At 36.9% G+C, this 12,397-nt stretch overlaps 1 protein-coding gene across 1 annotated transcript in view; it reads left to right on the top strand.

Annotated features, from left to right (window-relative positions):
* Positions 1-12,397, top strand: part of CCDC18 (coiled-coil domain containing 18) — a 103,201-nt gene that overhangs the window by 6,033 nt on the left and 84,771 nt on the right. The window contains exons 4-5 of the mRNA XM_068964764.1: positions 2,345-2,451; positions 4,304-4,432. Of these exons, the coding sequence (XP_068820865.1) occupies positions 2,345-2,451; positions 4,304-4,432 (236 nt within the window). The remainder of the gene's footprint in view (positions 1-2,344; positions 2,452-4,303; positions 4,433-12,397) is intronic.

Below are 12,397 nucleotides of genomic sequence, written 5' to 3'. Positions count from 1 at the left end.
TTCTCAGTTTTTCTTTTTTTTAAGAACTGGGGTATTTTGGCATATTGAATTTTATTTTATTTCATTTTGGCTATGCTGGATCTTCCTTGGGGTGTCCTTCTCTTGTTGAAGAGCATGGGCTCAGTAGTTCTGGCGCTTGGGCTCTCCAGGTGTGGCATGTGGGCTTAGTTCCCTCACAGCATGTGGAACTTAGTTCCCCGATCAGAATTCAAACCTGTGTACCCTGCATTGAAAGGTAGATTCTTAACTACTGGACCACCAGGAAAGTCCCCCATCTCAGCATTTTCTAAATTGCTTAATAAAATATTTTTTAGGGAGATTGCCTTTTCAAGGGCAGGTCTCAGCTTTGATGTTGCATATGTGCCGCTTTTGGAAATCTTTTGCTCCCCTTTGTACTGGACAACATATTCATAATTGACCTTTTAGCAAAGTCTGTATAGTAGTTACAGTTCTGGATCTTGATGTGTTGTCCATTCTGGGCTTATTACCCTTCAGGCCTGCTGGCCTGCTGCCCAGCTGTCGTCTGGGACTTCTTTTTGATGTTCTTCCAGGTTGTGTTTACGGTTTCCTGGATCTCATGTTGACTTTCTTGGTTTACTCTTTCTTTAGTTGAAGCATATTTTACAGTACTTCCTTGCCTGTTTGAGATGTCTTAATTTCTCCCCAACACTTGATTGAATTCTAGAATGAAAATTATTTTACCCCAGAGTTTTTAGCACACTGCTTTCTTGTCTTATATCCTCTAGTGTGTGTCTGGAATGTTTAATTCCATTGTGAATTACATTTCCTAGCGTGTAATATATCTTTCCTTTGTTTTTCCATTTATGATAGCTTTCAGTATTTTCCTTCTTTCCATAGTGTTTTAAAATTTCATAGTGATTTATCTTTGAGTAGACCTTTGTTATTTATTGTACTGGTTACATAAAGATCTTCTGGTTGAAATCTTGTGTCCTTTGGTCCCTGAAATTTTTCTTATGTAATCTTGATTATTTTCTTCCCTTTGTTTTCTTTCTTCTGTCTTTCCCAACCTGATTGGTCCTTTAAATCTTTCAAGTTTTTCCCTGGTATTTTCCATCTCTTTGTCTTCCTGTGGTACTTTTTCAGAGATTTCCTCAGTGTTGTCATCCTATTGAATCTTCTGTTTTGGCTGTCATAATTTTTCAATTTCTAGGCCTTTTCATGTTCTCTGTTTTGTGTTTGCAATATCCTCTCATTGCTCTCTCAATGATTTGTGTGTGTGTGTGTGTGTATGTATTTGCCTTGCTTCTGCCAGTTGCTTTTAACTTTTGTTTTGACCTCTCAGATGTTGGTGTTCTGTTATTTTTATTTAAGAGAAGGCACTTAAATGCTGTTTGGAAACTCTCTCTGCAAATGTGAGATTTGTTGTCCATTGAGCTTCATTTGTTGGTAATGGTTGAAGAGGTGGATCTTTTGTAGGGAGCAATCTTCCTTCTCCCATTCAGTATCCACATGTGAGGTCTTTTACTTTGAAGTTCTTGAGTTTCTGCAGCAAAGAATCCTTTGATTTCTTACTTGTGAGATAGCCCCAGATGAGGTGGGATAGGAGGCTGGAAGCTGACTATTCTGTATTAATCTCTTTGTTTTTTAACTCTACGTCATCTCTGCTCATCATTCCACAAAATGTTTCAAGAGTCCCAAATGTTTCCTGTTCAATTTCTCCAGATTAGTAAACTGTCTCTCTCTCTTCTTAAGTGGAAGGCTCTTGGTGACTCTTTTGACTCCTGGTGTTCTGAGCGTGGGAAAAGGAGGGACTTATCAAAGAGATCTTGAACTGTGTTCCAGGTTTTCTCTTCTAGACCTCACCCCTGTCCTGCGCTATATACCTCATGCTTCCTTTTTCTGGGAATATTTAATGTTCTTTTCCAGACACCATTAGGTTGTTGATATCCATCATCTTACACTCTTCATAGTCCAAGTCGTATTTTCTAGGTTTTCTCTAGTAGTCATGTTTTCTAAATTTAGGCTTTAAAAAAGAGTGAATAAGTATTTTTATGTAATTTTAAATGATTTGATCTTTGAAATTTAAATTTCTAATTTATGTGAAATCTTTTTAGTTAGTGTTGGTAGAGATTCTCTTTTATTTTCCCTAAATAGTTAACCAGTTATCTTGTGATACTAAGTTGAGGATAATGGGAGGAGCTTACATGAGACTGGCTTGTGATGATGACATGCCCATGTAAGTTGATAGACAAGATGAGCTTCATAATTGAAGAATGACTGGGGAGTTCTGTTGAATTTCCGTCAGATGATAAGAGAAAGTAAGGAGCAAATAGATAAATTTATTTTGTAAAGAAAGTGCTCTGAAAGTTGTTTTTTGTTTTAGGTTTCTATGCTTGAATCTGCTCAAAAACAGGCAGCCAATGTACCAATCTTAGAAGAACAGATTATAAATTTGGAAGCAGAAGTTTCAGCCCAAGATAAAGTTTTGAGGTAAGATTTACAGCGTTTTTTTAAAACACATTTCATTGATTAGAATGTAACATCATGTGAGTGTGTGAATCTCATCCATATTTTCACCTGGGAAATTGCTAACAATGTCTGTTTTTATCATATGAAATCTCATGTTGTTTAGTTGCTAAGTTCTGTCTGTTCGTGACGCCATGAACTAATAACCCACCAGCCTCCTCTGTCCATGGGATTTTCCAGGCAAGGGTACTGGAGTGTGTTGCCGTTTTCTTCCCCAAGGGATCTTCCCCAGACAGGGATCAAACCTGTGTCTCTTGCATTGTGGGTGGATTCTTGACCACTGAGCCACCTGAGAAGCCCACTTACGGCTTTCAAATACTTACTTTTTATACGTCTTGTTAAATTTTGATCCCCACCCAAGCTTCCCTGGTGGCTTAGATGGTAAAGAGTCTGCCTGCAATGCAGGAGACCCGGGTTCAATCCCTGGATCAGGAAGATCCCTGGAGAAGGAATTGGCAACCCACTTCAGTATTCATGCCTGGAAAATCCCATGGACGGAGGACCCTGGCAGGCTACACCCCATGGGTTTGCAAAGAGTCAGACATGACTGAAGTGACTTAGCATGCACACACAGATAGACTGTCTCAGAACTTGATGAATCTGTGTTCAGTTTATCATAATTCTTGGCTGCAGGATACGTGCAGTTGTATGGCAGCTAAAAAAGACTAAATCTAAGCTGAGATATTTATTTATATGTTTTCATTAATATGAACTAGTTTACTTATTGTCCTGTGTAGTTATGCTCGCTACGTTGATGGGAATTCAAAGACATACAAGGAATCAGGCACTTTGTAATTTGTCTTCCTTTTCTGTTTTGAATACATGAGAAATACATGCATATTAAATAGCATATTGTTCCATTTTAGTGATTCTCAAAGATTAATTCTGGGACCAGCAGTATGAGCATCATCTGGAAACATGTAAGAAATGCAAATCTCAATTCTGGTCTCAGACTTTCTGAATCACAGACTCTGGGAGTTGGGACCCAGCAGTCTATGTTTTACCAAGTCCTACAGATGATTCTGATGCACACTAAAATCATCTCTCATGACCATCAGAATTTTGTAATTTTCTTAGTAATACATATATTATGTTTATTCCTAAGTATTTTATATTTTTGGTTGTTGTGAATTTGTTCTTGTTCTTTTTTTTTTTTTTTAAGCCGTGTGGCATGTGAGATCTTAGTTCCCTGACCTGGAATTGAACTCAGGCCCTTGGGAATGAGAGTGCAGAGTCCTAACCAGTGAACTGCCTGGCAATTCCCAATTTGTTCTTATTCTGTTCATTGATAGAATATAGGAAGGCTACTGCTTTTTGTATAATACTATAATTATTTTGTAATTGGACTATTTCTCATACCTTTAATAAATTCTGATTTTCATTTTGATTCTCCAGGGATTTTCCAGGTAACTAATGATATTATCAGCAAAAAAAGAATTTTGTCTTTCTTTTCTGAAATTTATACTTGTTACTTTTTCATTTTTGCTTTTTGCAGCTGTCAGAAAAATCACTGGATATGGTGGTGATAATAGTCATCCTTATCTAGTTTCTGAAATGTACCTAATGCTTCTTGGTATCATTAAATAGGATATCAGCTTTTGTTTCAGACACATTTATCATTTGATGGCAGCATCCTTTTATTCCTTGTTAAACCTCATAGTATACTAGAGATGTATAAGCCTTTTCTCTGCCTCATGTTAAATATTTGTTTCTCTTAACTCAGTGATTTAAAATAATAGAATTCCTGACGTTGAACTGTTCTTGCATACCTGAAATAATCTCTTCAACAGCCTTTAAAAGTATCTTTATTTTATAGAGAGGCAGAAGATAAATTAGAGCAGAGTCAGAAAATGGTAATTGAAAAAGAACAGAGTTTGCAGAAGTCCCAAGAGGAGTGTATAAGGTTGAAGGTAGACTTACTTGAACAAAGTAAACAAGGAAAGAGGTATGTGTTTTTAAAGGAAATAATTGTATTTCTAGGGAAAAACGAATAATATATAGTACCTATTTAAAATTCTGCATAGTTTTTTAAGTAAAAAAAATTTCAGAAATTTGTCAGTGGAAAATTTAATGTCTTTCGTCCTGTAATTTTTAAAAATTTTTGATTAAAATTTTCACGGGTAGGCTTTATATGTTATTGGCATTTTGAATTGGGATTAATTCCTTAAAGCCTGATAATGATTATCAATGAAATTACATTTACATATTTCTTAAATAAAATATATAAGAAAGTGTGGTTTAGTCTTCCTTTAGGAATAGATAAGTAATGCGAAAATATCTATTTTGTATAAGCCATGTCTTTTCTTTAAAGCCATATCTTAAGATAAAGTTTTCTAGATAACTGACCAGATAATTATTAACTTTGAATGTTCATTAACTTTTAAACTAATAAAGATAAAAGCTTTTTAGTTTAATGAGATTTTACCATATAATAATGTCATTGTAACAGTTTTTACACAGGGTAAAATTATAATCTGCATTTTTATCCTCTTTGGCAACAAAAATATGTTTTAAAATTTCATTCTATGATATAAGTAATGTTATGAAGAAAGTATTTTTGAAAAGTTGTCATAAATAGATAAATATTTGTTTGCATGTGCATTTAAACTTCTAAAAACTGCTCAAAACCTGTCTATGTCATTTTTCATTAAAGTGAGTTTGGAAGAATATTTTTTCAGCAGTGTTTGGTTAGTATAGTTCAAGTTACAGTATATATTTGGTAGGCATTATTACTTAGTGGAAATGTATAGTTTTGGAGTCAAACCAGCCAGGTTTTAATGTCTCAGTGACTTTGTTACCTTGAAGAAACTATTTAACCTTCTTGAACCTCATTTTGTTCGTATTAAGTCAAGATGATATTGATTGTCTTGCTGTGAGGGATAAATGAAAAAATAAATGTAAGATGCTTCATAAATAATAAACACTAACCAGTGTAGCTATTGTAAATATAAACTGTGTGGTCGAATATTCTGAAAATCAGACTTTACTTACTCAGATGAACCTTTTGTACGTAGATATTTAAAATAACAATATAATACATGAAGACTAGCCTTATAGCTAAGGAAAAGTACAGAAAGAGCAACTAGTTCTCTGTAGAACTTAGATAGAGATGATTTTTTATGGAAGGGGATTTTTTTTGTTTTTGATTGTACTGATTCTTCGTTGCTCACATGGGCTTTCTCCTTTTGGAGAGAGAGGGGCTGGCTACTCTCTAGTTGTCATGCGTAAACTTCTCATTGCGGTGCCTTCTCTTACTGTGGAGAACAGGCTTTGTGTGCATGGGCTTCAGTAATTGTGGCTCACAGGCCCAGGTACTCCCCGGCATGTGGAATCTTCCTGGACCAGAGATCAATCAAACCTGTGTCCCCCACGTTACAAGGCGGATTCTTATCCACTGGTCTACCAGGGAAGTCCAGGGGTAGGGTATTGACTTTGCTGTCATAAGGTGGATAAGTAGGGGTGCATGCCTTCTGGACAACATGTGCAAAGGCAGAGAAATACAAAAGAACATCTTTTCTAAAGAACACTAGGAATTTTGTGTACTTATAAATGGATGATATAGTAGGATGTAAGGAAAAAGACAGGCTTGGTCCAGACTGTAAATGGCTTTGTGTTTTATGCCAAAGGATTTGTATTTTAACCTTGGAAGCATAAATCATCAATTCAGATTTTTAGGTAGAAATGTGATATGAAGACTCTGGGAACTTTTTGAAGAACTAGAATGAATATTGACATTCTAAAATTGAAATATCAAAACCTTTACAAAGACTTTTTTGAGGGTAGAGATTAATCAGATGGATTAAAAAGCCAGTGTAAGGCAGATATTGTTAGCTTTATATAGTTTATAAGAGAGATACTTAAAATATAAAGACACAGAATAAATAACAAGGTCCTGCTGTATAGGACAGGAAACTATATTGAATATCCTGTGATTAAACCATAATGGAAAAGAATATGAAAAAAGAATATATATGTATAACTGTGTCACTTTGCAGTATAGCAGAAATTAAATGCAACATTTTATATTTTTTTAAACACATAAGGACCCAGAAAAGATGAATGCAAAGGGATGAAAGTAAATATTTTAGGCAAAAAACAAATTGGTATAGTTATATTAATATCACAGAGTAGATTTAAGTACAAAAAGCATTACTAGAGTTAAAAAGAACTCCTGTATTTTTATATATATATGTATATATCAGAGAAGGCACTGGCGACTCACTCCAGTAGTCTTGCCTGGAAAATCCCATGGACGGAGGAGCCTGGTAGGCTGCAGTCCGTGGGGTCTCTAAGAGTCGGACACAACTGAGCGACTTCCCTTTCACTTTTCACTTTCATGCATTGGAGAAGGAAATGGCAACCCACTCCAGTGTTCTTGCCTGGAGAATCCCAGGGACGGGGGGACCCTGATGGGCTGCTGTCTGTGGGGTCGCACAGAGTCGGACATGACTGACGTGACTTAGCCACAGCAGCAGCAGCATATGTATATATATGGAGAGAGAAATGGCAGCCCACTCCAGTACTCTTGCCTGGAGAATCCCATGGACGGAGGAGCCTAATTGGACATGGCCGAAGTGACTAAGCACGCACGCACATGTGTGTATACATATACATATGTAATGTTTAGGTAACACTTCAGCAGGAAGCTATAAAGATTCTAAACTTATATCTAATAATATAGTCCCAAAGTACATAAAGAAAATAAAATTTCAAGTAGAAATGAACAAATCTGTAATCATACAGGGAATACTTTTGCTGATTTACTAGAATTGTTAGATTAAGCAACAAAAAAGTAAGAAGCTGAAGAGTTGAGTGACTTTTAACCTAATGGATGTATATATGGAATCTTGTAGCCAACCATTTGAGAATGTGCATTCTTTTAGACACTCCTAGAATATTTATACTTTGTTACCTTATTCTGCCAGAAAACATGAATTTTAACAAAGATAAAAATATTTATGTCATACATATCATCCTCATGTCATTAAATTATATATGACAGCCCTACACCCTGCCATAGTCCTCCCTCCCTGAAAACCATGTAGTTTGAAAATGTAAAATCAGCCTTCTCACTACTCATGGATCACTGAAAAAATTATGATGAAAATTGGAAGACTTAGAACTGATACAAAAAGTGTTTCATATTGCAGCTTGTGGGCTGTAGCCAAAGATACTCTTAGAAGAAAATTTTTAGTCTCCTGTTCATGTATTAAGATTAGTATATGAGTAAACTAAAACATTAAATTTATATAGTCAGGAAAAGGACATAAAAGAGCATCAGAAGAAAAATAGAAGTATTTAAATAATAAAGGGTGAAACGGATATACAGAAAACAATGAAACAATAGAGAATCCCAAAAACCCAGATCTGTTTTTTTTTTTCCCCCACACTGGCCAAGATAATGGGCATTACATAAGATTAATCCAGGAGAAAATTAATCCACAAAAACCAATATTGGAATGGAAAAGTGTCCCCTAAATTACAGATTTAGCTATGATTTAAGAAATAAGACCAAGTACTGTGAACCATTTTACGATAATACATTTGAAAACTTAAGCTAAATGCTTTTCCAACAAGATAAAGTTTAACAAAACTAACTTAAGAATAAATTGAAAACCTTAGTTTTTTAACCATTAAAGATATTGAATCAATTGTTAGAAATTTCCCCACAAGAAATAAAATGATCAAAATGATGATGATGATTCCATATATATGTGTTAGAATACGGTATTTATCTTTCCCTCCCTGACTCACTTCACTGTGTATAATAGGTTCTAAATTCATCCACCTTATTAGAACTGACTCAAATGCATTCCTTTTTATGGCTGAGTAGTATTCAACTGCTTTATCCATTCATCTGTCGATGGGCATCTAGCTTGCTTCCATGTTCTAGCTATTGTAAATAGTGCTGCAGTGAACAATGGTATACATGTGTCTCTTTCAATTTTGGTTTCCTCAGGGTATATGCCTAGGAGTGGAATTGCTGGGTTATATGGTAGTTTTATTCCTAGTTTTTTAAGGACTCGCCATACTGTATTCCATAGTGACTGTATCAATTTACATTCCCACCAGCAGTGTAAGAGCATTCCCTTTTCTCCACACCCTCTCCAGCATTTATTGTTTGTAGACTTTTTGATGAGGGCCATTCTCACCGGTATGAGGTGATACCTCATTGTAGTTTTGATTTGCATTTCTCTAATAATGAGCAATGTTGAGCATCTTTTCATGTGTTTGGTAGCCATCTATATGTCGTCTTTGGAGAAATGTCTGTTTAGGTCTTTTTCCCACTTTTTGATTGGGTTGTTTGTTTTTCTGTTATTGAGTTGTATGAGCTGCTTGTATATTTTGGAAATTAAACCTTTGTCAGCTGTCTCATTTGCTATTATTTTCTCCCATTCTGAGGGTTTTCTTTTCACCTTGCTTATAGTTTCCTTTGCTGTGCAGCTTTTTTAAGTTTAATCAGGTCCCACTTGTTTACTTTGTTTTTATTTCCATTACTCTAGGAGGTGGGTCATAGAAGATCTTGCTTTGGTTTATGTCATCGAGTGTTCTGCCTATGTTTTCCTCTAAGAGTTTTATAGTTTCTGGTCTTACATGTAGGTCTTTAATCCACTTTGAGTTTATCTTTGTGTGTGGTGTTAGGAAGTGTTTTACTTTCATTCTTTTACATGTAGCTGTCCAGTTTTCCCAGCACCATTTGTTGAAGAGGCTGTCTTTGCCCCATTGTATATTCTTGCCTCTTTTATCCAAAATAAGGTACCCATAGGTGCATGGGTTTATTTCTGGGCTTTCTGTCTTGTTTCATTGGTCTATATTTCTGTTTTTGTGCCAGTACCATACTGTCTTGATGACTGTAGCTTTGTAGTATAGCCTGAAGCCAGGAAGCTTGATTCCTCCAGCTCCATTCTTCTTTCTCAAGACTGCTTTGGCTATTTGGGGTCTTTTGTGTTTCCATATGAATTGTGAAATTTTTTGTTCTGGTTCTGTGAAAAATGCCATTGGTATTTTGATAGGGATCGCATTGAATCTGTAGATTGTGTTTGGTCATATACTCATTTTCACAATATCGATTCTTCCTACCCAGGAACATGGAATATCCCTCCATCTGTTTATGTCATCCTTGATTTCTTTCATTAGTGTCTTATAGTTTTCTGTGTACAGTTCTTTCACCTAGAAAAATGGTACTGAAGAATTTATTTACAGGACAACAGTGGAGAAGCAGACATAGAGAATAGACTTACTGACATGGGGAGGGGGAGGAGAGGGTAAGATAAATAGAAAGAGTAACATGAAAACTTCTATTACCATATGTAAAATAGATAGCCAATCGGAATTTGCTATATGGCTCAGGAAACTAAAACAGGGGCTCTGTATCAACCTAGAGGGGTGGGGTGGGAAGGGAGACAGGAGGGAGTTTCAAAAGGGAGGGGATATATGCATCAGTTCAGTTCAGTAGCTCAGTCGTGTCCGACTCTTTGCGACCCCATGAATTGCAGCACGCCAGGCCTCCCTGTTCATCACCATCTCCCGGAGTTCAGTCAGACTCACGTCCATCGAGTCCGTGATGCCATCCAGCCATTTCATCCTCTGTTGTCCCCTTTTCCTCCTGCCCCCAATCCCTCCCAGCATCAGAGTCTTTTCCAATGAGTCAACTCTTCGCATGAGGTGGCCAAAGTACTGGAGTTTCAGCTTTAGCATCATTCCTTCCAAAGAAATCCCAGGGCTGATCTCCTTTAGAATGGACTGGTTGGATGTACTCCTTTTCCTATTTGGAACCAGTCTGTCTTTCCATGTCCAGTTCTAACTGTTGCTTCCTGACCTGCATACAGATTTCTCAAGAGGCAGGTTAGGTGGTCTGGTATTCCCATCTCTCTCAGAATTTTCCACAGTTTATTGTGATCCACACAGTCAAAGGCTTTGGCATAGTCAATAAAGCAGAAATAGATGTTTTTCTGGAACTCTTGCTTTTTCCATGATCCAGTGGATGTTGGCAATTTGATCTCTGGTTCCTCTGCCTTTTCTAAAACCAGCTTGAACATCAGGAATTTCACAGTTCACGTATTGCTGAAGCCTTGCTTGAAGAATTTTGAGCATTACTTTACTAGCATGTGAGATGAGTGCAATTGTGTGGTAGTTTGAGCATTCTTTGGCATTGCCTTTCTTTGGGATTGGAATGAAAACTGACCTTTTCCAGTCCTGTGGCCACTGCTGAGTTTTCCAAGTGTGCTGGCATATTGAGTGCAGCGCTTTGACAGCATCATCTTTCAGGATTTGAAATAGCTCAACTGGAATTCCATCACCTCCACTAGCTTTGTTCGTACTGATGCTTCCTAAGGCCCACTTGACTTCACATTCCAGGATGTCTGGCTCTAGATGAGTGATAACACCATCGTGATTATCTGGGTCGTGAAGATCTTTTTTTGAGTCTTAAGCCAGCTTTTTCACTCTTCTCTTTCACCCTCATCAAGAGGCTCTTTAGTTCCTCTTTGCTTTCTGCGTAAGGGTGGTGTCATCTGGATATCTGAGGTTATTGATAGTCCCGGCAGTCTTGACTTCAGCTTGTAACTCATCTAGCCCTGCATTTCTCATGATATACTCTGCATAAGTTTAATAAGCAGGACGACAGTATACAGCCTTATAGTACTCCTCTCCCAATTTTGAACTGGTCAGTTCCATGTAAGGTTCTAACTGTTGGCTTCTTGACTCACATACAGGTTTCTCAGGAGGGATGGCATGGGGTAGGGGATATACAGTAATAAAAAACAAAGAATCTGAAGAGGTAAAGGACAGGAAGTTCAAAAGGCCAATGAAACATGAAAGTTGCTTAACCTTACTGTCATCAAAAATGTAAATTAAAATTATAGTAAGTTTATAAAGCTATAGTCATTTCACGCTATTATTTAATTGATTGGCAAAAGTTTTAAATTTAAGAGTAACTACAGTAACTTACTGAACATTTATTATGTGTAAATGCTTCTAAGTGCTTCTGGTGTGTAACTTATTTATTCCTCATGTCATATGAGATTGATAATACTCCGCTTTTATAGATGAGGAAACCGAATTAGAAGTTAAAGTCACCCCATTAGAAAGTGGTAGAGGGAGAATTTGAACCCAAGCTACTGACTCTAGGCCCCAGGGAATTGAAACCATCCCAGATAAAGTAGTGTAAAGTGGCTAGTTAGAAAGATTATGGAAACAGGTTATGTTTCAAGTAATCTGTGAGATCTTGGGCAAGTTACTTAACCTCTCATTTTCTGATTTTGGGCACCTACCTTTTTTTTCTTTTAATACTAAGAAGATTTTAAAAATTATATTTTTGGTTGGGCTGGATCTTCGTTGCTGTAAGGCGGCTGTCTCTAGTTTGCGGAGAACAGGGTGGGGGCTATTCTAGTTGCAGTGTGCAGGCTTCTCATTGCAGTGCCTTCTCTTGTTTCTATGCACAGGCTCTAGGTGCACAGTCTGTAGGTGCACAGGCTGAGTACTTGCAGACAGAGGAGCCTGACAGGCTACAGTCCATAGGGTGCAAAGAGTCGGACACAACTGAAGTGACTTATCACACATGTGGGCCTCCAGTGCGCTTAGGTTTCAATAAACTCTCATACCTGTTGCCAAGGAGCTATGCACCAGAGATGTTCATTGCAACGAGGTATTAAACTGGAAGCAAACCTTAGTGCTTAGCAAATAAAGAAATGCATGAACAAATTATACTATTTTTATACCACACAATAGTATATACTAGATTTTTTTAAAAATGAACTAGAGTCACAGGGGTGAACATAGATAGATCTTGATGATAATTAATAAAAGTAGTCTGTAGAAGGACATATATATACATTGTGGTGCCATTAATATGAAGTATAAAAACATGGAAAAAAGCCTAGAAGGGATGGGGTGGCAGGTGGGAGGGAGA

The sequence above is a fragment of the Capricornis sumatraensis genome, chromosome 2 (assembly GCF_032405125.1).
Source record: "Capricornis sumatraensis isolate serow.1 chromosome 2, serow.2, whole genome shotgun sequence".
In the NCBI taxonomy this organism is placed as follows: Eukaryota; Metazoa; Chordata; class Mammalia; order Artiodactyla; family Bovidae; genus Capricornis; species Capricornis sumatraensis.
Note: the sequence above shows the minus strand (reverse complement) of the source record. Positions and strands in the feature narration are given on the sequence as shown.